Below are 27,673 nucleotides of genomic sequence, written 5' to 3'. Positions count from 1 at the left end.
AAGCTTTCCTATAATTATTATTTTAGTATTTATTATTATTATTACTTGGTATTTATATAGCTCCAACACCTTCTGCAGAGTTGCACAGAGTATATTAAATTATCAACTGCCCCTCAGGGGGCCTCACAATGTAATCCCTGCCATAATCATATGTCTATGTATGTATCATGTAGTGTATGTATCGTAATCTAGGGCCAATTTTTAGGGGGAAGCCAATTGACTTATCTGTATGTTTTTGGGATGTTGGAGGAAACCAGAGTGCCCAGAGGAAACCCACATAGACATGTGGAAAACATACAAACACAACGTCCCATGGCTGGGATTCAACCCGGGGAACCAGCCCTGCAAGGAGAGAGAGATAACCGCTACGCTACGTGTTGTCTTGTTTTCGAACCATAAAATATAGTGTTTACGTAATTTGCAAATAATCACATTCTGCTTATATTTACATTTCACACAGTACCAACTTTTTTTGGAACTAGGGTTGTATTCTTTGCGGGGGAGAGGACCACATAGCTGTTATTATAATGATGGCTAGAGTGCGGTTTCAAGTATAGCCATGGAGTGAAAAAAATTGAGAAAAAAGCAGGATATACAATAAATTTAGGTCATAGTCATTTGAAATGACCCGAATAAACCAACCTATAAACGGAATAGTGCGTGGAAATAGAAGCGTGGAGAAAAAAATGCAGTTGACTGTAATGTATTGCTCAGTTTTTACACACAGGCCCTAAAAATGCTGATCTGAGCAGTTATTCCTCTTCGAGCCGCCTGCATTGTTCTCGTGAAGCGGGAAGACAAATGCAGCGAGATTCTATCGGAGGCGAGGAGTGAACACCCTGCCAGAGACACCAGAAATGGGCAATTTGTCTTGCAGGTAAATATGAGCTGCGAAGGAAAATCCAAACAAGAATGGATGGGAAGATTAAAGGATTAATGTCGCCTTATCTCTCCCCTTCCTGAGTAGTCTACTATTTTACAATGACCCCACTAATTTATAACTGACAGGATGTCAGCCATTCATGGAGCTATTACAAAGACTCTGGAGTGGGGAACGGGTCTTGCTTCGCTGGGAAGAAGATGTTTTCTTGTTATCTTAATTCCAATTCTATTTATTATGAGGATGTGTAAGCTGATTTCCAAGTACGAGTTGAGTACAGAATTAAAGACCTGTAAAATGTCCAACCAAGAAATAAAGACGTTGCTTTTTTTTGTAAAGGGGCCTTGGGATTCATTCAGTAACATAGTCGGGTTTCAAGCCAGATAAATCTGCTGTGGATGATGCTTAAAGGGGAAAGACTAGTCATATTGAAACTCATTATACAGTTGATCAAATTGCCTGGCTAAAGGTATGCACAGGGCCGAATTTCTGGAAAGGCCCCAAAGGCCCAGATCTTGGGTGGCTCCAGCCCAAGGGGACACCTGGACATGAAGGAGGGGTTGCTACATAGGAAAGAGGAGGCTAAAAATGGGGAGCAATACATGAAAAAGGGAAACGGATGCTCAATGGAGTTGTTCATGAAAGAAAGGGGCTGCTGTACATAGATAATACACATGGAAGAGTGGGCTGCACATGGAATGGGAGGGGCACTGCTACACAAGAAAGGGGAACCACAGCATATTTGGCCTAGGGGCACAAAAAGTAAAACTCCTGCCTTGGGTATTCATTGTCTTAATAGCAAACCTGAAGTGAAAATACACTGATTAACAATTGTGTCTATAGTCCCGACACTAAACAGGTCTTTCCTGGAATCCCATAATCTTATTATGTGTCTAAAAGTTAGAAATGTAGATTTAAGATGTTTAAGTCTTGAACTATAAAACTTTCTTTGTATCTGTTCCCTGCACTCAGAAGTGTTTATTATTCAAATAAAGTTTTATTATCTCCGATTAGTTATCAGTGAGAGGTTGGCACTTATCGGTTTTAGAGAAACACACGGAACCTTTGTTGCTCTGCTTTGTAGTGCTGACCTCATTCAACTGTACTCAATGAGAAGGTGCCGTGCGGTGCACAGAAATGTATCCAGCAGTAAGTTGTCAGGATGTACTGCTGTCTTTACACTGTCCGATAGTGACACATTTAGTGGATGGACTTAGGGCTCTGGGAGTCATGTGACATAAAATAAGAGAAAATCACCCCAATGGCAAAGGGTTTCCAGCGCCTGGGGACAAAGACAATTTTTGCACCCCCCTGGGGATGTCTTTGCAGTGCAAGGTGCACTGAGCCAAAATGGTCATACCGTAGTCATGCAGCAGATTATGGGCATGGCCATTGGTGTAGCTGAATGTACATAAACTTAGCAGTGGTGCAAGTAGGCCTGCCCAAGAGGTTAGGGAAAAGTATCCCAATGCATTTGGGCAATATAGGTTTAAAATAAGTAATAGGATTATGGGTATAGGGAAAACATTATGCCTTGTACCCACAATGCTATTTCCCGTCAGATCGGCAGGAGGGTGAATCCATAATTTCCGGTATGTCTAAACTGTTCCTGACCGAGAATGGGATTTTTGAAATAGTGATCTGAAAATCGACCCCGTTCTCAATCAGGAGTACATTTTACATGCTGGAAATTTATTGATTCGACCCGTTGATCTGACAGGAAATAGCATCCTGTGTACCAGTCTATGGGTTAATTAGGTTTACAAATCACAAGATTAGGGTGATTCAATTGTGAGAGGAAGATGGGGAGGTTAGGAGAGAGTGTGGAGAAGAGAGAAGGAGAGAGTGGGAATAAAAGGAAAGGAGACAATGGGCAAGAAAAGAGAGAGTGAGATGGGGAGGTAAGTTAAGATGGACCTCACACAGACCATTCCCTTCCTGCTATCTACTTGCTGTTTCCTTGGTTATATGACTCCTGACTCATGCCAGTCCCTAATGCTTTCACACCAGTCAGCAGCAGCTCTCCTGTCGTTTTAAATATCACGGCAGAGCAGTGAGAAGAGGCTGTGTGTGAGAGACACAGCCAGGAGAGACAGGGGGGTGGGGCAGCAGAGTGCTGGGCTCTGCTACAGGACGTCTGTCCTGCAGCTGCTTATCCATAGCAGAGATGGCCCTGGCTAAGATTGTACAAAAATTATAACGTGGGATTCACTGCTGAATTGCCCCCCACAGATGCTGTGCACCGGGAACAGATGTTCCCCCTTTCCCCCCTTAGATGCCTCCACCCAATGAACACAAAGACAGGAACAAAAATCTAACCATTCACCACTCTATGCAGAATTAGAATAGTTGGTACTTACATATTATCCCATGGACTGAGTTTGTCAGCCCACTGTAAACATTTTGTTTGCTCCACTGGCAAGATCTAACCATTTTTTGGAAAGCTGAGTCTTGCTAGAAAGTCATGGCTTTCCATTGCACCAGGTTCCAAGTCAGTGCCATGCCCCGTACCATGGCTAGGGGATTTTGAAGCAAGGGTGTCCCCTGCAGAGAGCACATTAAGTGGAATTGATTCTCCAGCACTGGCCAGAGAGAGAGGAGATGAGGGTGCATAGCTGGCCTGCTCCTTCTTCTGCTGTAATGAATGATACTGGGCACTTGATACTTGTGAAGACACTGATTCATGTTAAGTAGGAGGAAGAATACCTTCTGGGAGTGCTGCAGACCATCATGTGGGGGTTGTCCAGGATTATCATGTCGGGTTCCTCCAGTACTTCTCTAAATGCACTCTCTACAGCCAAATGCAGGGTGCACCTCTTCCTCAACACACCCTAACTCAAGAACAGTGCATTGCACATACCCAGGACCTCTTGCATACAAAAGTCAAGACTCTTGGCTTTCCAACAATGCTTTGCTGTTACCAGGAGAGTAAATCAAATTTCAACAGTAGGCTGCCAAACTAGGTCAATAGGATAATACGTAAGTACCGAATAATAATTTTGGCTTCAGCTTTAGGAACAAAACAGATCCATGCTTGGCCTTAGAATGTCAAAGTTGTCAAAAAGTTGGGAAATGTGCGGAGATCTTTAATGTAAAATCTGTGCTGAGGGTACCATATATTTTAGTATACAACAGCAAGAAACAATTAAAAGGAATCACAATAATTGGTTATCACAAAGCTCATGAATAGTAGAGATGAAGAATGGAAAGCTAATTTTCCGACAGCGTTCAGATTTGTTGCAGACTGCATAGAACTTGTTTTCAGTTCAGCTTAGCACTGACCAATCAATTGTAGAACAGGCTGATTTTGATTGGCACAGTATCAATCTGCAAGCAATGTACAAAACATTTGCAACAAAGTCAAAAAATGTTATCTCTAATGATTAACCAAGGTTAAGATTAAATGCATAGTACCGAACCACCTTTTGGGCCTGTATACAAAGCAACATTTTGATTTATTCTCGCTTTAATTTTACTACATTTAACATTTTTTCACCATTTTTTTCACCTTATTTATTAAAGAGAGAACAGAAAAAGACTGGAAAATGGAGTGAAAAAGTCCTATAAATACAGTACACTAAAATGGATAAAACTAAACTTTACAGAAGGTGAGAAACATGATGGGCAAGTAGTGTACTCACACGGACAAGTGCACTGATTTGCCCAAAAAGTGGAGAGAAACGACAAAAAATGTTGTACAAGTGTTTGAAAAATGTTCTCGCTGCTCTTCGCTCTTTACATAGATTTTCATGGCCATCAAAGTGGTGATAACATTTTTTCGGGGCAAACAGGTTTTCCTTTTAAAAGTGTGGCTATATTCCCCAAATGGGGGGGTTAAACTTTTTGTCACTGTCATAAATATGGTGGGAAAAATGGTGATGTTTATCTTAAAAGGCTTCCCTGAGCCGATTGGAAGTGGCTCTCACTGCAGCAATCTTCTGTGCTTTTGCTGTGGCATTCTCTGCATGATGACATTTTATACAATAAACAGGGACATTTAGTAGGTATCACCTATACACAGTTTTCTGGGGCACTTAATACCAGGGTTTTGTTGTAACTTAAGTAATGTATAGTTTTTTTGTTGTTGTTTTTAGCACATTTACTTACGCGTTTAATACAAAATAAATATATATATTTTTTTTTAATTTTGAAAAAAATAAAATATTACAAACTAGACCGCATTGTTCACCATAGAGCTATTGTATCATTGCTGCAGTGCAGATTAACAAGGACTTTTTTTGAACCTAAAAAGCTTCAGGCCCCTTTCACACTGGAACGTTTTCATGGCAGTGCGTTACCCTTTTTCTACCGCAGGGTAATGCTAAAGCGATGAAAACCTATGGGCATTGCATACCTACTGCGGTGTGATGCACCAGAAGTATTGAATTTTCTACGATGACAACATGGCATTACCGGTGACGTGCGGTGACGTGCAGCAACCAAGTGTCATGCAAGTCTATGGGGCATGCATGGAAGTGTATTTTGACAATACATTTCCCTGCACTCCCTATTTCCGCCACAGGAAATGGGAAGTGCGATTGCACCGCAAAAAACACGCTGGTTCACAGTGTGAAACCGAGCTTAAAGAGAGCCCGAGGTGGGCTAAAAAAAAAAAAAGTAGGCTACCTGATCCACAGGGCTGAGCAGATCGGGTAGCCGCAAAAATGCCGCTCCCTGCCGCTCCTGTGGGCCGCAATGGCCCACTTTCACTTGCGTGACCCCTGGGACATGACGCTGCGCTGAGAGACTGTGTTGTCTCTCATAGCGTGCAGGGAGGCGGGGGAGTGGCAAGAGGTGCGGCCAGGGGAGAGAGCTGCCCAATGGCAACTCAGGAAACCCTGTAAGATTTCCCCTGGCGGGCGTTTTAAACAGGGAATTCCTCTGCCCTCTGTTTACCTCTGAGTTAGTGACAAATCTTATTGCTAAACTTGGGGGGCTGTAGCGCAGCAGTGGGGGGGGGGGGGGGGGGCAGAGAGTGGCGGTTGGGGGGCACAGAGCAATGTTATTAGGCAGAGAACATGGCTCTGTGTCCCATCTGCCCCCGAAGATCCACCTCGGGTTCTCTTTAAAGTCTTACCATCACATTTTCCTGATATGGAAAAAAGCTTATTTTTAAAAATGTAGTTTTTAGTACTAAACCTCAAAAATACCAGCAATAAAGAAAATGGAAAACAAAATGACTTTACATTCTCTTTATTTAAAAAAATGCAGAAACTTTGTAATAAAAGGCTTCCTAGCAGACTCTTTGCATGGAGTTCTCCAGTGTTACAATGCAACAATGTAAGCTAACCAAGCTTATAGATCAGGTGGTGGTGGGTGTAGATGTAAAGGAGGACACACATTACACACCCACTGACACCTGCTAGAAATGGCGACAGCCTTTCTAGTAACAATTATATATCGTATATCATTCCCATAGTTCTATGCTATGTATAGTGCTGGTCACTTTGGTCAAAGCCCTAATATAACATGTTTTATCTAGAGACAACGATAAACCTTTAAGTAAATGGTGCAAATATATAGAGCTATAAGATATTTATGCATAGGAAAAAAATAACTTAGAAAAACGAAATATATGCAGCTTAAATCTATAATAATAGGATAAAGTAATGGGATATAATGAAGTATTTTGTGAACTTAGTTGACTTCCTGCGCAGTAATTCCATAAAAGGAACATACAGACAACTTTTCCCCGGCCTGAAATAGTAAATTTCATAAATATCATAAAACCAAAGACTGCTCTCTATAGCCATGGTAACTAGCAAATTAAAATATGAATAGATTAATAGATGTTAGAGGTGAACACTGTGCATGGCTAATCTATAATCCCTCAACCACTGCCGCCTGCTATATATATATATAAACTTTCTGTAGATATGGTAGCTGGTTCTGGCCGTCCAATCTTTGTCTATTATCCTCCTCTAAGCCAGCTAAATGGGCACAACGCCACCCCCATCTTGGCTTGCTGATGATGGAGCACCCACTATTCAGTCATCTTCTTGACTCGGGGTAGAGAGAAGGAAGAGCTCCAACTGAGAGTGTTGGGTGAACCTGATGCCATTCATCAATTCAAACTGATGGGGCAAACTGATTGCATGAGGTTTACTGGCCAGTGGCAAACTGGTGAACCCACAACTGACGTTTGTGGCTTTGGGTACCTGCAAGCTGCAACTCGAAGCCAAGTTCGCCCTGCTGAACCGTACCACAACAGTGCTGGCTGCTGGCCCAGGTCATCTCTTTGCCCCTTTCCTATCTTACCATCCATATGTTTATCATCTCTTCTGAAACGGCAGTTCCATCCAGCCCACCTATCCAGCTCTCTATGGTATGGGGGTGGTGGCGTCAGCTCGGCGCCGGAAGTGGTGGAAGTGGGTACATCCAGGATGGTAAGTCGGTAGAAGGGGGGGAAGAGATGATGTTGGGATATCGCGGCTGTAGATCACAACACTGAATAGTGTGAACGTGAGAACTCTCAACTCCCAACACATATTTACATTTGTGAACCTATTTGTCCTGTCATCTTTACTGACTAATGGTCATGAGAACTCTTCCATACAAGCCTACAAATGTGCCCAGAGCCAGATTCTGCTTTCAAAACGTTAACAAAGTAGGCACCTGTCACCAGGTGTCCACAATGATGTGAGTTTAGATCAACTCTTTGTGAAACCTCCACCTCCCTCTGTCTCCCCCCTCATGTCTCCTTAGGGATGACAGATGATTGGCAAGTGCGACTGGTTGCGCCATAGTATGACACCCTTGGCTCTTGGCTTTCGGACGTTATCCCCAAATCTGATTTCAAAGTACCAATATTGTTTTATTAATGACTAGTGACCTTAGCCCATTTAGTAACGGGCTCTAGGTCTGTCACCACTGCCACCTGTCAGCGCGCGTGCCACACACCCGCTTGCCGCGCGCACGCCACCCGGCCCCCTGGCTGTCCTGCTCCTGTCCCAACAACGGCTGTCCCTGCGACATATGCGCAGTAGAGCAAACGCAGGGACACACACAGGGACATGGGACGCAGAGACACTTTATTAGGTAGGATAGCTAGAAACTGACAACGCATAGCAAGTTATTTTGAAATGTAATGTTTATATTTTTGTTTAAATTTGCAGCCAGCTATGCTGGTCTTCCATAATTGACTGTAAACCAACATTGTGCTTATTTGCAAGCATTGAATCAGAACATTCTGGGCAGTATGGCCTAAAAAGTTTAGGTATCTTGAATGAGCTGCACAGAACAGAAGCAACTGTTTCTAATTTCTACATCTGCACTAACTGGGTAATGGGCAGCAGGCTTGGCATTCTCCTCTCACAGTCTCCATAAAGAACCTGGTAGAATGGCTATTTCTAATTTACAATGTTAAGCAAGCTGAAATAAGTTTTCGCCATTAGCCCTGGCTAGTAGAGAGCTCAACTGAAAGGTTTGCTTATCCCTCAACAAAAGGAAATGTTTTTTTTGCAGGTACGTAAAAATAATCTGTGCTTAAAGGATACACAAGGTGACATTTGACATAATGAGATAGACATGTGTATGTACAGTGCAAATAACTATGCTGTGATCCTTTTTTCTTTTTCTGCCTGAAATAGTTAAACATCATGTATGCAAGTGACAGTTTCTGTCAAGGTCAGAGTATAGAGTGACCCTCACTGATAAGGAATTACAGCCATAAAACAACTTCCTTGCAGTAAAAAGCTTCTGAGAGCAGGAAAGAGATACAAAGGATCAATAGTTCATAGATTTTAGCTCTGGCATACTTCAAAGACTGTGCCATTGAGCAGAAACAATGAAACTGTAAAAACGAGTAAAAAAGTAGATTTCAATATAAAATAAAACGGTGGGGTATCTAAAAAAAAGTAATCTTTAGGAGAAGGGGGATAGATACAGTTGTTTATCTCATCAGTTTATTTTTTACCTCTTGTTTCCTTTTTCTGCACATTTAATGAGTTGTGGAGGAACAGTTGAGATGAAAATTCTTAACAGCTGAGTGCTATGGATGAGATGACGGTAAGAGGGGTTCCATTTTGAATCAAAGACCAATCATCATTTAATCAATAATTAAGAGAATTAGCATCATTTTACAGGTAGCCTTTATTTCCTGAAACAAGTTCAAATACGTCTGGTACTTTAGGGCTGCTACATATGACCAATATTCACACTCAAATGAGCCAATCAAAGTGTTTGGATTGTGTGTTAATTCTTCAATAAACCAGTTGGAAATAATGGATAAACACTTGTTCTGTTGGATGGTTATAGATCGGCAGCGTTGGTAAGTCTTGATTGGTTCTCATACATCGCATGGTGTAGGTCGCAACAACCGATCGATGATTACAGGGATCCATGGGATGTTGCGTGGAGCAGAAGATCAATGACAAACACCATAACAAATGTTTTTCTGGCGCTTCCGCCAGAGATATCCCATTTAGGAGATCAAGTGGAAGGATTGTTTGACAAATGGATTTGTCCGGGTGTATCAGAAGCTACTTTTAGGTATCAAGAACCTCAGTTGAGGACAGCTAGTGATGTGAATAATTACATATATTCTGTAAAGTGCTTTGAAAAATAGGTCAGTGCTACATTAATGCATAATAATAATAATAATAATAATAATAATAAAATGTATTCCAAATATAGTTGCAGACACGTGTACCTCGTCCTTTACCAAGGCGTGTATTTTTTGTATTGAATTTTGTGTTTAACCTGTATTAGAAGTTCTTTTGATAGATCCATTTCGGAGTTTTGGGTTTAGTGGCACTTACATAAGAATGCTACTCCTAGCGGGCTACAGAGGCCATCTGTGGCATCTGAGCCTACTGATATTTGGGCGGTAACCTCACCACTGCCTACAGTATATAATACCCAGGGCAGAACACACCCGTAACCTGAAACATGACCCATTTCTAGGTGGTAACCTCACCACTGCCTACGGTGTATAATACCCAGAGCTGACCACGCCCGTAACCTGACACATGACCCATATCTGGGCGGTAACCTCACCACTGCCCATGATGTATATTACCCGGAGCTGACCACGCCCGTAACCTGACACATGAACATCTCGCTAACTGCAAAGGAGCAAGCACATAAAACATCCTTTATCCATTTTATGTATTTACTGTAATACAAAAATAATCTAATTAAGTTTATTGATAACAAACTTTGCACAGGGAGCAGAGAAATTCCGCCAGTCTGTATTGTTCCAGTAGAATCCAGTCATGGAACGGAGCTACACAGTCAGTATAAATTGGTCTTGTTCCGGAGGCTTTTTCACCCAGGTGCCCATGCCAGCTTTCTGGATGGCTCGAAAGAGGTGCTGCTTGGCAGACTGATACTGAGGAACCGCCATCTTTGCTTCACAGTACGCAGAGGGTATTTCCTGGTGGATCGGAGTCCGTGTGCTAAGCTGTGTGGAGGACATACCAGAGGGTAGAGCAAGTTACTCACTGTGCAGCAGAGTACAACACAACACAGAAAAACAGACATGATATACAACTACATTCAATCAAAGAAGGAAGGATTTGCATATTTCACTTGCTGCCTTGAAGTGATGCATTATGGTTTCTTCCTGCTCAGGCCCGGATTTACCCCACAGGAGCCTATAGGCACAGATTTCTTGACACCTTAGACTTCGCCCTCCATGAACTTACAAATCCCCATCAAAATGCACCGCAAGTGTGCTGGCTGTCTAGGTTGTCACTTCTCCCTTACTTCCCTTCCCTCACTCGGTCTTTAACCACTTCGCATTCAGTCGTTTTCACTTTATGCCTCCGAGCAATTTTCACCTCCCATTCATTAGCCTATAACTTTATCACTACTTATCACAATGAACTGATCTATATCTTGTTTTTTCCGCCACCAATTAGGCTTTCTTTGGGGGTTACATTTTGCTAAGAGCCACTTTACTGTAAATGCATTTTAACAGGAAGAATGAGAAAAAAACGGAAAAAAATCATTATTTCTCAGTTTTCGGCCATTATAGTTTTAAATTAATACATGCCTCCATAATTAAAACCCACGTATTGTATTTGTCTATTTGTCCCGGTTATTACACCATTTAAAGAGAGTCTGAAGCGAGAATAAATCTCGCTTCAGACCTCATAGATAGCAGGGGCACGTGTGCCCCTGCTAAACCACCGCTATCCCGCGGCTTAACGGGGGTCCCTGATCCCCCAAATCCCCTCCGTAATGCGGGGGAGCGCTTCCAGGTTGGGGCAGGGCTGCCCCACGCGCGTCTGTCAGCACGTATCTCCGCCTCTCCCCGCCCCTCTCAGTCTTCCTTCACTGAGAGGGGCGGGGAGAGGCGGCGATGCGCCGCTGATAGACGTGACTGGAGGCAGGGCTGCAGCCGTTAGCCCTGCCTCCAGGAGCGACCAAGTCTGCGAACAAGTGTCGCGGTGGGGGGTTTGGGGGTGAAGGGACCCCCGTTTAGCGGCGCTATTGTGGCGGTTTAGCAGGGGCACACGTGCCCCTGCTAACTATGAGCTCTGAAGCGAGATTTATTCTCGCTTCAGAGTCTCTTTAAATTATGTCCCTATCACAATGTATGGCGACAATATTTTATTTGGAAATAAAAGTGCATTTTTTCCATTTTGCAGCCATCCCTATTTACAAGCTTATAATTTAAAAAAAATAGAAATATTTCATCTTTACATTGATATTTAAAAAGTTTAGACCCTTAGGTAAATATTTACGTGTTTTTTATTGTAATGTTTTTTGGTTTTTTTTATTAAACATTTCATGTGGGTATTTTTTGGAGGGTGGGATTTAAATTGTCATTTTTAAATGTAAATATATGATTATTTTTATATTTTTTTACATTTAGGTGTAGTTTTGGCCACAAGATGGCAGCCATGAGTTTGTTTACGTGACGTCACTCTAAGCGTAACGTATGCTTAGAGGGATGCTAGAGCCAGAAAAAGCGAAGCTTCCGAGAGAATCAGTGATCGGGCACCATAGCCCGATTCACTGATTGCCTGGCTAACGAACCGCGGGGCGGGACGCACGCGCACATGGCCTCCTGGACGTAACTTTTACGTCCAGGAAGGTTAATTGGTTAAAAAGGGATAGTCACTGCTCCTTAAAAAGGCTTCACTTCACTAGGGGAAGTAGAAGGACCCCACAATGTGGGGTGAGAAACAATGTACTAGAGGAATAGGAGGCGCCCTTGGAGATGATGAATATGTATATGTATTGTAAAATACATATACATATTCATCATCTCCAAGGGCGCCTCCTATTCCTCTAGTACATAATTAAACATCTTACCTTTATTCTGCTATCATAAGTGTTTTCACAGCCACACAGAAGTTTTATGACTGTTACTTAGTCTTCAGGAAAGCTACTACTGCAATCCGACTTCTCTGACTGCTTAGTTACCTGGCTGTGTGGATTTCAACCTGACCTAATAAAGTTGGACCATTTTTTTCTATAGACAAAGAATGGTCCAACTTTACTCGTTGATGCATATGGTTCAAGTCGCCTGGTTCCAGCACTGTCTTAGCAACAGAGGTGGAGCGGAATTCACCGTACTTTTCTCTAACTGCAGAGGGAAATCCCTGGTTTATTAACCTTTGCCATGAAAAAAATAATGAACACAGGGAAGTGGGATTGGTATTGTTTATATTAATGCTCATCTCGTCTTGCCACATGTCACTTCATGGTCCCTTTAAGGACTGACCATGCTACTAAAAGGCATGAACCAGCTCCCGACTGCCTAACGCTGATGGGCGGTGGGAGCATGGCTGCCTGGGGACCGCCTAATGCCGTTTGGTGTCAAAGTGCAGTGGGCGGGATTAACAGGGAACCTACCACCTACTGTAAGTGACAGCAATATAGGAGAAACGCAATTCATAGCTCATTTTACTCTGGAAGAGATGTACTTCTTATTTTTATGTGTTTACATGCATTTTAACTATCTTTTAATGCGATAGTGGTCCATAAATAGGAACTGTACTGAAAATAATATACTGTAATGAATAAAACTGTCTATTGTTTACAACATTCATTTATAGATTATTTGGTCAGTTTTTTCCCACTGTAAAATCTTTCCTCTCCCTGATTTACATTCTGAAATTGATCGCTGGTGGTAACACCTTGAGTTCTGCCAGAGGATCCATACGGAATGTTTGCTACCTGAGGGTTCTATGCACAGGGAGATATTGCTTGCTTGGCAGTTGGAAAAAAGTTATTTCCCACAATGCAATGAGGTTCACAGACAGCAAACTGTCAGGACCTTGGTCATGACATCACACTGTGGGAGGAGTGTCTCCACAATTTTAGCCCCTGATGATCTATTCGAGAAAAGGTAAGCTCAATCCTTATTTTAAAGAGACATCGAAGTCTATTTTTCACCTCAATATCTTATCCAGTCAGCATCAGTATTAAATTCTGAGCATCCCTGCAGCAAAACAAGTGATTTATGGCTTAGAAATAGACCTGCATAGTTCCATGACTTTGCAGGTTGCAGATTGTGCTGCCCTGGGGAGGCAGAGCTTTGAGCTGTAGCTCTGCCTCCTATCCTGTCCATCTCCGTGGATCTCCGCCTCTCCCCGCCCCTCTCAGTGAAAGAAGACTGAGAGGGGCGGGGAGAGGCAGCGATCAGCGGAGATTGACTGTAGAGGAGGCAGAGCTACGGCACACAGCTCTGCCTCATACAGGAAGGAGACGGATGCGTGCCCTGGAACTTTGCAGGGCTATTTCTAAGCCATAAATCACTTGTTTTGCCGTGGGGATGCATTTGCTTAGGATTGAATGCTGATGCTGACTGGATAATAAATTAAGGTAAAAAAGAGACTTCAGTGTCTCTTTAAGTTTCTCCTTAAACTATAAAGACTTCAGTTAATAATGTGGAGATGCATTTTTCATCATCAGAAGCTGAGTGAGGCTGCATTGCCCTTTACCTGACAGATATTTGAGACCTTTAAAGGGGATCAGGCAAGCACACATCTCCTGGCCGAACACAGCTGCTAAAAGGTCCATAAGCTTGACTTCATTAGGCCCTGATCCCTAGCATTGCCGGGGATTCTGCTCTGCCGGCTGACAAATGGCTTAAATTGCAGGAAGAAAGCGTGGTACAGGGGATTGCGGCTTTATACATCCAGTTTGTGGTGAAGAAAATATAAATATATTGCAAACAAGCGAGGTACGAGGACATTACAGTGCGGCCGCCGATCCCCAAAAGACCTGGCTGTATAACATGTAACTTTTATTAAGGAACATTGCAATATAAAACAAAGGAATAAAATACTCTTGGCAGCATGGCTGCTTTCTGGGATATTCCAGTCTAATTCATTTCATTTTATTTTCCCTGTGGAATCCAGGCCTGTTCATTGCTGCATACACAGCTTGGGAGATCAATGCACACATTTTATAAGCAAACTCAGCCTGGGCAGAACTACAGAGAGTACAAAGGATGCAACTGCTTCAGAGCCCTGTGGGGCTGAGGACCCAAGTACAAGTTCTATTCTGCTGGTCTTATAGGACAACTGTAAGGAGAGGTATATGGAGGCTGCCATATTTACTTCTTTTTAAACAATACCAGTTGCCTGGCAGTCCTATTTGGCTGCAGTAGTGTCTGAATCACGCCAGAAAAACACATGCAGCTAATCTTTTCAGATTTGACAATAATGTCAGAAACACCTGATATCCTGCATGCTTGTTCGGGATCTATGGCTAAAAGTACTAGAGGCAGGGGATCAGCAAGCTAGCCAGGCAACTGGTATTCCTTAAAGGATACCCGAACTGAAATGTGACATAATGAGATAGCCATGTGTATGTACAGTGCCAAGCCCACAAATAACTATGCTGTGTTCCTTTTTTCTTTCTCTGCCTGAAAGAGTAAAATATCAGGTATGTAAGTGGCTGACTCAGTCCTGACTCAAACAGGAAGTGACTACAGTGTGACCCTCACTGATAAGAAATTCCAACTATAAAACACTTTCCTAGCAGAAAATGGCTTCTGAGAGCAAGAAAGAGGTAAAAAAGGGGAATTTCTTATCAGTGAGGGTCACACTGCAGTCACTTCCTGTCTGAGTCAGGACTGAGTCAGCCACTTACATACCTGATATTTAACTCTTTCAGGCAGAGAAAGAAAAAAGGAACACAGCATAGTTATTTGTGTGTTAGGCACTGTACAAACACATGTCTATCTCATTATGTCAAATTTCAGTTCGGGTATCCTTTAAAAGGAAATAAATATGGCAGCCTCCATATCCCTCTCATTACAGTTGTGCTTTAAAGGGAACATAAAGTGAGAGGATTACGGAGGCTGATGCTCTGCCTGAAATACTGTAGTAAAAAATAAGGGAATTAATAAAATTGCTTATTTTTATTTTTACAATATTCATTTATAGGTTATTTAGTCAGCGTTTGCCCACTGTAAAATATTTCCTCTCCCTGATTTACATTCTGAAATGTATCACATGGTGACATTTTTTGTTCCGCCAGGTGATCTGTACGGAATGTTTGTTACTGAGAGTTCTATACACTGAGGGAGATACTGCTTGGTTGGCGGTTGTAAAAAGCCTTAATTTTCCACACTGAAATGCAATTCACAGACATTTAACTATCAGGACCACGGTCATGACATTACATTGTGGGAGGGGTTTAACCACAATATCAGCTGTACAGATGTCCCTGATATTTTGTTTGAGAGAATAGGAAAAGATTTCTCCAGTCCGGTTTCAGCTGTTAAACAAAACAAGGATTTTGATTGCGCAGAAAAAGTGGGATCAGCGCATCACCAGGCCGCCTCTGAATGGCCTCAGCTCAGAGATGCGCTGATCCCCCCCAGGAACTACAAACGCACCTTGAACCCAAACAGAGGCTCTGCATATACACCAAAGAAAAACTAACAAGTGGGAGCAGCTGACCAGAATTAAATCAAACATAGCAAAGAAATGAACAGCGCTACTTAAACACAGATGAATGCTTACCTGCAAAAAAGTGCAGACCCCACTCATGGGATACAAACACACAATGAGCACACATACAACCTGTCTACCACTTGGAGGATGTTAGTTTCCACTAACAGCTTGCAATGCAATTTGTTAGGTACTCGTCCCTCCCACTGTCGAAGAAGTCTTTCCTCCATGGGAGGGGACCTAACACTAACTAAAACCTACCTATGCATATGCATAGCCTGGGCGCGCTACCAGTAAAATTAAGAATTGCGCAGAAAAAGTGGGATCAGCGCATCACCAGGCCGCCTCTGAATGGCCTCAGCTCAGAGATGCGCTGAGCCCCCCCAGGAACTACAAACGCACCTTGAACCCAAACAGAGGCTCTGCATATACACCAAAGAAAAACTAACAAGTAGGAGCAGCTGACCAAAATTAAATCAAACATAGCAAAGAAATGAACAGCGCTACTTAAAAACAGATGAATGCTTACCTGCAAAAAAGTGCAGACCCCACTCATGGGATACAAACACACAATGAGCACACATACAACCTGTCTACCACTTGGAGGATGTTAGTTTCCACTAACAGCTTGCAATGCAATTTGTTAGGTACTCGTCCCTCCCACTGTCGAAGAAGTCTTTCCTCCATGGTAGGGGACCTAACACTAACTAAAACCTACTTATGCATATGCATAGCCTGGGCGCGCTACCAGTAAAATTAAGAATCGCGCAGAAAAAGTGGGATCAGCGCATCACCAGGCCGCCTCTGAATGGCCTCAGCTCAGGTGCGTTTGTAGTTCCTGGGGGGGCTCAGCGCATCTCTGAGCTGAGGCCATTCAGAGCCGGCCTGATGATGCGCTGATCCCACTTTTTCTGCGCAATTCTTAATTTTACTGGTAGCGCGCCCAGGCTATGCATATGCATAGGTAGGTTTTAGTTAGTGTTAGGTCCCCTCCCATGGAGGAAAGACTTATTCGACAGTGGGAGGGACGAGTACCTAACAAATTGCATTGCAAGCTGTTAGTGGAAACTAACATCCTCCAAGTGGTAGACAGGTTGTATGTGTGCTCATTGTGTGTTTGTATCCCATGAGTGGGGTCTGCACTTTTTTGCAGGTAAGCATTCATCTGTTTTTAGTAGCGCTGTTCATTTCTTTGCTATGAAGGATTTTGATTGGTTTATCTGAGCAACTGATCCAAGTTTTCTCCGTTTTTCTTTATATTGGTCTTGACAAAGCATCACCACTGTGTGTGCCACCAAAAACCTCCAGTCAGGCAGTTTTAAATAATAGATTTTGATTGGTTCATACAGTTTCCTGCAGGGCAGTTTCTAGGATAAATTGCACCCAGATCGAGGGTGTAAAAATTGCACCCCACCCCCACCCCACCTCCGTGGACTTGCGAACCCTTACTCTTTAGACACAGGTCACAAGTAGATCTGCCTACTTACTGGTGACCAGCTGCTCATCCCCGAGGAAGCAGCGACCAGGAAAACACACAGGTGAAGAGAGCCTGGAAAGCCGACTCCTCCATAGGCGCCTCGCACTGACAGCCTGCAGTACCACTACTGGACATCAGGTGTCATCAAAAGGTGGTGACGTGATGTTGAGTTGACGTCGGACGCAGGCAGCCCAGGAGGAGTCAAGGAAGGTGATCGTGCTGGTAATCTTCTTTCATTTGGATGCACCACGCGTCACCAGCTCCCTAGCAGGTATGTCCTTCTGCCTGCATCCCCCTTCTTATACTTGCCGGTCTGCCCCAGGGCGTTCACCTTGCCCGCACTGCCCAAGAAATGGCCCTGGTTTCCTGTATACCTAACACACCCATTACCTTACAACGCCGTGACAGGCAGGGGAAAAAAAATCATTTTCTACATCACGTATTTTCCAGATTCCTATCTAAAAGAGGATTTAATTGACCGGTACTTTAGATGATATATTATATTGTGTAACAAGGAGAAGAATCGCAAGTGTCAATAAATCCTTGCAGCCTAAGTAAAATGAATTATTTTGTCAATATTGGTGCTAATAAGTCGCCCCACTGTGAGTAATGGAGAAAGCTTTTATTTAGAAATTCAATTAGCTCTTTCAGTGACTGGTATCTAATTGCCAACCTTAAAATGCTCATAAATATTGGCGTATAGGATTGTTAAATACAGGCTGAGACATCCTTGTAGTTAACGGAGTGTGTAAAATGCGTTTGTCGGTAATGCACATAAGCTTTTATTTATCTCTCTCGGTGATAAGTACCTGCGAGTGCTGGGGAATTGCTGGGAAGGAACACACTTTGATTACTATTGTTATGGAAAAAAAAAACTAAATATTGAAGGCTGCAGTCTGCCATGTAATGTGCATTCATTACAGCTGTGTGCAGAAGAAATGCTAGAACAAAACACAGCCTTATTATTCCTGTCTGTTTATGGATGAGTCTCCCAATTCATAGCGGAATCTAAAGTGAAAATAAAATGATGAGATAATGATTTGTATGTGTAGTACAGCTAAGAATAGAACATTAGCAGCAAAGATATGAGTCTCATATTGTTTCCAGTACAGAAAGAGTTAAGAAACTTCAGCTGTTATCTATGCAAAAGAGCTTCTCTGAGCTCTCCGACTAATTATGGGCTGGTGCACACCAAGAGCGCTTCTGATCGCTTTTTAAAACGCTTGCGCTTTGAAAAGCGCTTGCCTAATGTATTTGAATGGGATGGAGCACACCAGAGTGATGAGCTTGTCTCCCAAACGCAAACGCGGGTCCTGCAGCATTTCAGCTGATTTCTGAAGCGATTCAGCCTCAATGTTAAGTATAGGAAAGTGGAAAATCGCTCTAAAAAAGCGCTAGATCAGAGCGATTTTTGAAGCGTTTTTGTTACAGAAGCTGTTCAGTTACAGCTCTACTGTAACAAAAAATAAAAAACGCTACACCAAAACGCTCCATACATCGCTAGGCATGATTAGAAATTCGCTAGGCACATGCCTAGAATCGCCTACAAAAATCACTTCAAAAAGCGCTGAGCGTTTGCGATTACCTGATGGTGCTGTCCCCTCCTCTTTTTGCCCTCGATCTTTCCCAGCATCAGGGTATTCTCCAATGAATAGATCATTATAATAAAATATATACAGAGGGTGTGGCATTTATGCAAGTTCCAGCACTGGTAAAGACGTTATACAAAAAAGCAAACAAACCAGTATATGCTGCTCAAAACTGCATATGTATTGAAGATTATAAAACCATACACCTATATATGTGCAAATAGTGTCAAACGTAACTGACACCTGAATGGAAAGTGTACGTACCACTGGCGAACTCAGGGGGCTATTCTGGGTGTCTGGAACCTCCCCCCTGCACTGAGCTGTGTATTCAGCCAGGGAAGGATAATATAAACAGCCTCATTCTCCCTCCCTTCTTACTTCTGGTGCCTCCCTCCAGCTAATAGAATGAGAGAGGCAGCCGAGCTTCCCTCACAACCCTCACAAGAAGATGCAGCCTGCAGAGAGAATGTTGATTATGGAGTCCTAGACTCTCCACAGCACAGAAGTGTCAGACATGATGAAATTAGAGTGCAGGCAAGCTGGTAAATATGCACAGCATGATGCAGAGCTTGCCTGGACTCAGGGTCTGTGGGCAAACATCTGTCTGGTCTCTCCCCATTGTTATAATGACTGCATGTGTGGATAAGGTGTGGATAACAAGCTGAAAAGTTTTTGACAGTCCCTAGACTCCAGGAGGGCTTCTTTCTGACTTGTGTGAGAGACTGACAGGGACAGGAGTCCGATTACAGGCAAGTAGCCTGTGTGATGTGGGACTTCAATACAGATAAGTTCTCTGCTCCATCTCAGGCTATTCTCAATTTCTCCACTCCTCTCTCTGGGCTAGTGCAACGCCAAAATGACAATAGCAATCGCTAGCAATTTGTGAGTGTGATTTTGTGAAGTGATTTTCAGAGCGATTTTTGAATGAATTGCTCAAAAACATGCTACATGCAGTATACCTGCGATTTTGAAAAAATCACAACGCTGCTGTGAGAACACCCACATAGGGTAACATTAGCCAAGCGCTTTTCAAATCACTGTTGATTTGAAAAACGCTCAGAAGCACTCTTGGTGTGCACCAGCCCTCCCTCATTCACCTTTGTTTCCCTCTTCCCCTAGAGCTGACTGTGTGTTCTTGTCATACAGGAAAGCTAAATAAAAGTGCAATCCTGGTGAGGCAAAATAATATTATTTAGTATTTATGTAGCGCCGACATCTTCCGCAGATGCATATATCCCTGCATCATATGGCTACCGCTTGCGCTATGTGAAACTACGTAGCATATTCCACTGAATTGTCCAAACTAAGTCTATCTCCTGTTCCTCTCTTGGGGAGTTGTTCCAGCGCTGTACCCCGTTCACATTTGCTGCTACCAGAAGCCCTCAGAAACACTAGTGTCCTTGAGTACTTCCAAAGATAGGCAGCTCCGTAATACGCCAGCGCACTTTTGTGCATGGGCAGTATGGAGCCACCTGTATTCGGAAGCACTCGGGACATACGTGCTTCTGGACCTTTCAGGAACCCCCCCCTTAAAAATCCTGCGTTTGCCCCTGCGTACAGTATACAGTGCTGTCCTGTAGTGGACATATGATTATATGTCCACGTCAGGACAGCACTACAGTTTCAATTCAGGTGTTAGTTGCGTTTGACAATATTTGCACATATATAGGTGTATGGTTTTATAATCTTCAATAAATATGCAGTTTTGAGCAGTATATACTGGTTTGTTCTCCTTTTTCCTTTCTTTTTTGTATTCTCCATTGAATCCTGCCTTCTCATTATGGGTCCAAATTGCTTCATTTTCAGCATTGCTCCTTTGAATGAACACTCAGGGTTAATTTCTTTAAAGAGAATCTGTACTCTAAAAGTCTTACAATAAAAAGCATACCATTCTATTCATTATGTTCTCCTGGGCCCCTCTGTGCTGTTTCTGCCACTCCCTGCTGCAATCCTGGCTTGTAATTGCCATTTTTATCTAGTGTTTACAAACAAAAGACATAGCAAGTCATAGGCTGAGAGGAGCTCAGTGTGTGAGTCATACAGAGCCTGCAGGAGACCTGGAGAGGGTGTGTATAGCTTCTAGCCAATCACAAGCAGCACAGCACATTCCAGCCTGACTGCCTCAGCCCGACAGAGCCGACAGAGGAGAGAAGATTAGATCATATAACAGAGATAATACAGCCACTGTGAAAATAGGAAAGGCTGCAGTTAGACAGAGCACATTAGAACAGGTATAGGAACTTATAGGATAGAAGAAATAAGGATGAAAATTTTGTTACAGAGTCTTTTTAAGAACTGACTCCATGGGACTTCTAAAAGTCTTCTCCAGCACCACAAGTCGAAGGCACCGATTGTTCGATACGGTCCAACTCTCACAAGTTCAACCATACATTCATTACTACTGGAAAAAAAACATGGCTTTGACTATACAAAGCTTTGTTGACAAGGTGACACCTCTGCTTTATTCACACTTCCACCTTCCACCTTCCACCAACTGCCCCAGTAGCGTTAGTCAGAACTAACCTTACTGAGTTCCCCTGGATACATACAGTATACCCACTTCTGCCACCTCTCCTGGCTGCCTAGCGGTCTGTTTCTTTACCTGCGTGCTTCCCTCTCTTTGTGCACATACGCACACAATGACATTGTTAAACACATCACATCCAGGAACAGCCTGGCATGAAAGACTGTTCCAGAACTTCAGCGCCACCATCTGCACTTATTCAAGGCAGAGGAATGATTGTGTGAGGCGGAGTGGGCGGGAAGTGCATGTGCTATCCAGAGGCATAACTAGACTTAATTGGGCCCCCCCTGCAAAAATTATAGCTTGGAGCCCCCTTAGTCACATGATCGGGAGCAGGCGAATGGCAGCAGAGAGTGTTCTGCTGTGAAGCAGCATCTGGAAGCAGGAAAAAATTACAAACACTCCCTTTATTTTCTACTCTGCATGGCAGGAGGAGGTAACGGGGCGGGTTTGTGAGCAAGAGAGGAGGTTTTTTCCGCTAATTGGCTGCACTTGGTTGGGGAGAGGGCCCCCCAAAGCCCCTGGGCTCCCTTGTGATTGCAGGGGTGATTGCTACGCCCATGGTGCCATCAGTGAAGGAGGAGGCAGAAATGGTGGAGAGATCTATAGGGAGGGACAGGCACTTCTGTGGCAGCAACAGACAATAAGAAGGGGCAAAAACAAGAAGATTTTTTATTCTGTGGTAAATACACAAAGCTCCCAACTGTGCATACATGAATAAATGACGCTGGTAAATTTGGGCACAAGGCAAAGCCAAAAAATGGCTCTCCTTGTTCCTGAAAAAGTCCTGGCAGTGTTAATTACTACTACTATGCCGTGGACTCCAGGAAAAGACGTAATTTTGCTGTCAGCTGGTGGCCGATTTACACTGTTTTTATAGTAGTTTGGGCTCTGTCTTTTGACAGCACACAGAGTGCTGCTATAGCTGTAATTCATATTACAGCCTATGGCGGTGCATGGTGGACACAACTTTCCCTGTGCTGTTTTGTGCTGTCTCGCCCAACTGTCCCTCTTTTGGAGGGACAGTCTCTCTGTGAGAACCCTGTCCCTCTTGCTTCCTCAACTGTCCCTCCTTCAAGACTGATGTACAGACCTATGTAAATATATTTATTTTTATGAAAAAAAAAAGTGTTTCATTGACTCTAAACTTTATTGCAATCTTTTAAATTGATATATTTCTTATTTTCACCATATTTTTGTTATAAAATCTTTATGGTATGCATGACTAGGGATGTGACGGGGGCATGATTAGGGGTTTGGTGGGCCTGGCTTAAGTGTATCTCTTTCTTATCTCAAAAAGTTGGGAGGTATTTAATGCCACCTTCAGTGCCCAAATTTAGGAAATGGACATGCATCACAAACAATACAAGTTCAGTTTGTAATCAGCCAAGACAAAGACAGCAATAAACACGTACGCTGTAAAGTTTGGTAATGTAGTAACATTATTATTGTTTCTACTATGTATGTATTATTTTGTATGTACAAACTTGTCGTGGAAGAAGTTAATTTTTTTAAGGGAATGGAGCTATATTTTAGTACATTTACACCCACAGCAAAACGTGACGTAATAGCCAGAAAAAAACAGGAGTAGGAAAGAAGCAGATCAGCTGCTAATTATCCTGCCTCAGCCTGTAATATTTAGGTCAGTATATGATACATTATTGATAGAGCTGCTCTGGGAGAGAAATGAAACATGATAACTCACCTTCCCATAAAGCCGTGACCAGCGAATGTATAACAAGTGTTTGCAGAGCCTGGAGGGGGCGCCACAGCTCCTCTTTCCTGTTGTGGCATTGATGACCTCCAGATCCGGGCTGCCTGTTGTCCAGTTGATGCTGAAGTTCGGAGATTTCCCTGGTTGCCGAGGTTCAGCGTTACTCACTCCTGCCAAAGGGAAAAGCTGATATGATAAATCAGACAAAACTACAAAGGCCAAAAAGTAATACTATACCGGTTAATCAGCAAAACAGTTTTGAGTATTTTTTAAGCTTAAAAGCTAATGTTGTATACTGTACTGTTTTTTTGACAAATAAATAGACAAATGTTATTGCCATCCCTCATTTCCTGTCCCCGAGTTAAGCTACAAAACTCTATGGAGGTCTCAGAGGCAGGAAGTAACGTTTTTCCCAAGTTCGGAGACAGACAGCAATTCAAAAACCAAATACTTTACTTTGTATACTGACCTGAAATAAAACAAAACAAGATTCCTAGAATTGTGATTTAACATCAAGTAACAGAACTCAACAGACGGCAAGACAAAGGCCCTTATTCAATTCACTTTTTCTCTTAAGTTTTCTCCTAGGTGATATTTTCACACCTTAGCAATAAAATGCCCTTTAAGCCACCAGCAAGCAAGAAAATACTCAGAATAATTTTGATAATACTTTTACACCTACTTTTTGGTACTTTTTAAAATTAAATATTATCTCCTAGGAGAAAACTTAGAAAATTGTGAACTGCATATGGCCCCAAAATAAAAGTTCTGCATGTCAACTCACTGACCATACAATCCTATGGGCCTGTTCACAGTACTGCGTTGTAACGGATCGCATAATTCTAACTCACTGCATATGTATTAAGTCTATGGCCAGTCTCCATTGCAGTTCACAATCATTATAATGCGTGCGTTATGCAACTGACCACTCTGTATCCAGCATAGTATGAATACAGAGGGGCCAAAAGGATAAAAGTATCTAAAAAGTTTAAAACATGAGGAGGCAATGGTGGACTTACCTCCTCCAAGCAAACACAAAAATTGCTGATGTATTTGTCAAAGACAACAAGTTTATTTACATACTCCGGGGGACAATGCAACGCGTTTCGCAGGTTTGATCCCGCTTCATCAGGCAATACCAACGGAGCAATAGTATATGTGGTCAGTAGAAGAGCCAGGCACCTTTGACACAGGTGCCTGGCTCTTCTACTGATGAAGCGGGATCAAACCTGCATCAATTGAAACTGTACCATTGACTGCTATGTGCTGTGTTTTATCTGCAGTGTGATGCAATGTTCGCACCACGTGTAGTGGAAACGTGCCCTAATGGGAAAAAAATGCAGTCCTTCCAGTTCATATTTTTATATTGGTAACATTAACAGCAATGGTAGTGCAGTTTGTTTACCTCGTTTTCTATAAGCCTAATGAAAATGATTGCTTCTATATTAGTATTTCATATAAGGCTATGTTCAGAGTGGTATCTTGTGGTGCGGTGTAGCGGTCACATTGTAACTCGGCTTTCCCCACTGCAATGCACCACCTATAGGACGCTCCTTGTGCAACCAGTGTGGTTTAACGGTGTGCAGCATCCCTTAACTACTCTAAGACCGATCTACGCCCCAGGACCGCCTAACGCCAATTGGTGTCAGGTTCTAGAGCCGGCTACTGAAGGAGATTGCGCACAGGGTGGGGGGGGCGGAGCTACGCCCCCTCTTCAGTCTCCAAGTGGCTTTTGCCGCTGGGGAGACTGTTAGATGGCGTGATCGCCGTCGCATTTACACGGTGCAGCGCTGCAATCAGCAGCAGCGCTGCACTGGGGACAGCCGTGTGACACGGCTGTCCCCCTGGGGGACAAGCGAGCGATCGGCTCTCATAGGCAGAAGCCTATGACAGCCGATCGTCAGGATTGGCCAGCTGGGGGAGGAGGGGTTTGCTAAAAAGAAAAAAAAAGGAAAACATTAAAGATGAACACAAAAGCACACATATAAATATTTATTTAAAAAAAATATAAACAACTGGGGGGCGATCAGACCCCACCAACGGAGAGCTCTGTTGGTGGGGGGAATCACTCCTGTGCTGTGTTGTTCGGCCCTGCAGCTTGGCCTTAAAGCTGCAGTGGCTATTTTAGTGAAAATTAGCCTGGTCTTTAGGGGGGTTTACCACTGTGGTCCTCAAGTGGTTAAAATGCGTGCGTTAGCAGTGATGGTGAAACATACTTTTCATTGACTGTATGCTTCACTGTATGAGACACAATGTGCAAATAATGTGAGACATGACTTTCTCATTACAGGGAAAGCAGCGCATTCTCACTGTGAACCTAGCCTTAATCCCATGACATCCCATAACTCGGTGACAAGAATAAATATTATTAATCAAGCATTGCTAACACTGAACTGCAAATAAATTATCTACTTTAGGCACAAGAGAAAACATTGCAATCCTTCTTTGAAGCAGACAAAGCTTTCTGTTCGTAACACATCTTAAAATGTTTTTTTTCCACGTTTATTATAAAAAAAAGAAAATTAAAAAAATGTATACAAAATTGTTTATTTAACCACTTAATGACAAGTAGACTTATAAAAACGTCCTGCTAGAGCCTCCTAACGGCTCCAGGACGTTTTTTTTTTATAAAGTCAAACAGCGCTGCTGCTGCTGCTGTTGTGTGCGTATGTGCACATGCGTGCTCCCGCGTGTGCACATGCGTTCCTGCGAGCGTGCAGGTGAAATTAGTGACAAAAAAATCCATACAAAAAATACACCTTTATTTCCAAATAATATATTTTCACCATACTTTGCAGGGACATAATTAAAATCTTGTGATAACCAGGACAAATAGGCATATACCATTTGTGGGTTTTATGCACAGTAGCAGTGTTTATATTAAAACTATAGGAGATGAAATTTGAGAAATAGTGTATTTTTTAATTTTTTCCTTGTTTTACCCTTTAAAATGCATAGAAAATAAAGTAATTACTGAAAACAAGTATCAACCCCAAAAAGCCTAATTGATGGTGAAAAAAACAAGATATACCTGAAGTGGTTAACTTTCAATACAAAATTTTGAAAAACCCCGCCCCCACTCTCCGTTTGGAGGCATTTAGCGTAGGTATATCGTGCTCAGGTGACTCCCTTATTTGATCTCAAAATTGACCTGCTGTGTCACCTGTTGGGAGGTAAGTCCACCACTACTACTTTCATTTTTTAGTGATTATATTCTTTTTGGTGCCTCTGTTATCGATTTCACTCCATATCCACATCATTCTGCCTATTAACTCCAAACTCAGTTAGGGCCTATATTAGTAGATCTCAAAGGTCATCAGACCTTTTGGTCAGCAGGGCATAATCTTAAAGGGCATATCTTTAAGGGTGTATAAGACACCCCGAATTAGCCTAGAATTAAACCAGAAGAGACCAGATGAGAACAAACACAAAACTCTCCATGGCTGCTCATCTGCTGATCTAACACTGGTATGATCTTTTCTCTTTGGTTTCCCTGACTTCCACCATCAGCTCATGTTTATCAATCCCTGAACTACCCTGATTTCAACCATCAACATACACCTGATAATATCACACAAACTACCCTGCACTCTTTAACTCTGACACTTATTTTCCCTAATTATACACACACCAACTTGCAAAATGTTTAATATCATTTTTACAGCCATTATTCTGTCAGCCCCACTACTTAAAATACCTACATCACTCACCCCTCCCGCCGCCAGCAATAACATCTACATTGCTCCCTCTCTCCTACCATCCTCTCTCCTCTCTACTCATGAACTCTTCTTATTTCTCAAATCACACATACCTTCCTCCACATCTCTCAAACAGCCCTCTGTCACATACAAATCACATCCTCACCTCTCTTATCTCTGCCTACTACTCCTACTTGCTGCTGGGGACATATCACCCAATCCAGGACCCTCTCCCAGACCGCACTGCACTCTGGTAAATACCACATCCCGCACTGACCGTCCTCACTCCTCCGCACACATTAACCAATGTAACCTGATCACCATTCCTTGCCTTCCCAGCTCTCCCCCTCCCATATCTGGGGCTCTCTGGAATGCACGCTCTGTAGTCAACAAACTAGCCCACGTCCATGATCTGTTCATCACTAATGCTTTCACCTTCCTGGGGCTCACTGAGACATGGCTAACCCCATCTGATACTGTGTCTCCAGCTGCCCTTTCATACGGTGGCCTCAAGTTTAGCCACACACCTAGATCGGGTGACAAACATGGGGGTGGGGTGGGAATTCTTCTTTCCGAACACTGCTCCTTTACACCGCTTGCACCTGCACCTTCTCATGCTTTCTCTTCCTTTGAGGCTCATGCTGTCCGCATCTACTCCCCTCACCATTTCCAGGTTGCTGTCATCTACCGTCCTCCTGGACCAGCCTCCACCTTCATTGACCACTTTTCAACATGGCTTCTCCACTTTCTATCCACTGACATTCCTTCCATCATCATTGGGGACTTTAACATCCCCATAGACACTAACTGTTCCACTACCACAAAATTCCTCTCACTCACCTCATCCTATGACCTCTCTCAATGGTCCTCAACCTCCACCCACAAAGATGGCCACACTTTGGACCTAGTTTTTACCCGGCTCTGTCCCGT

At 43.0% G+C, this 27,673-nt stretch overlaps 1 protein-coding gene across 4 annotated transcripts in view; it reads right to left on the bottom strand.

Annotated features, from left to right (window-relative positions):
* Positions 1 to 8,953: 8,953 nt before the first annotated feature.
* ADARB2 (adenosine deaminase RNA specific B2 (inactive)) overlaps positions 8,954 to 27,673 on the bottom strand; it is an 802,765-nt gene continuing 784,045 nt past the window's right edge. For 3 of the 4 annotated variants that reach the window (XM_068235806.1, XM_068235808.1, XM_068235809.1), the window contains 3 exons: positions 23,037 to 23,215; positions 20,696 to 20,782; positions 8,954 to 10,283 (listed from right to left, as the gene is read on the bottom strand). In XM_068235806.1, coding sequence (XP_068091907.1) covers positions 10,107 to 10,283; positions 20,696 to 20,782; positions 23,037 to 23,215 — 443 coding nt within the window. In that variant the 3' untranslated portion in view covers positions 8,954 to 10,106. The remainder of the gene's footprint in view (positions 10,284 to 20,695; positions 20,783 to 23,036; positions 23,216 to 27,673) is intronic. The other variant, XM_068235807.1, reaches the window with a different exon arrangement.

Source organism: Hyperolius riggenbachi, chromosome 5 (assembly GCF_040937935.1).
Source record: "Hyperolius riggenbachi isolate aHypRig1 chromosome 5, aHypRig1.pri, whole genome shotgun sequence".
NCBI lineage: Eukaryota > Metazoa > Chordata > Amphibia > Anura > Hyperoliidae > Hyperolius > Hyperolius riggenbachi.
The sequence above is the reverse complement of the archived record's forward strand: the minus strand, read 5'-3'. Positions and strand labels throughout refer to the sequence as shown.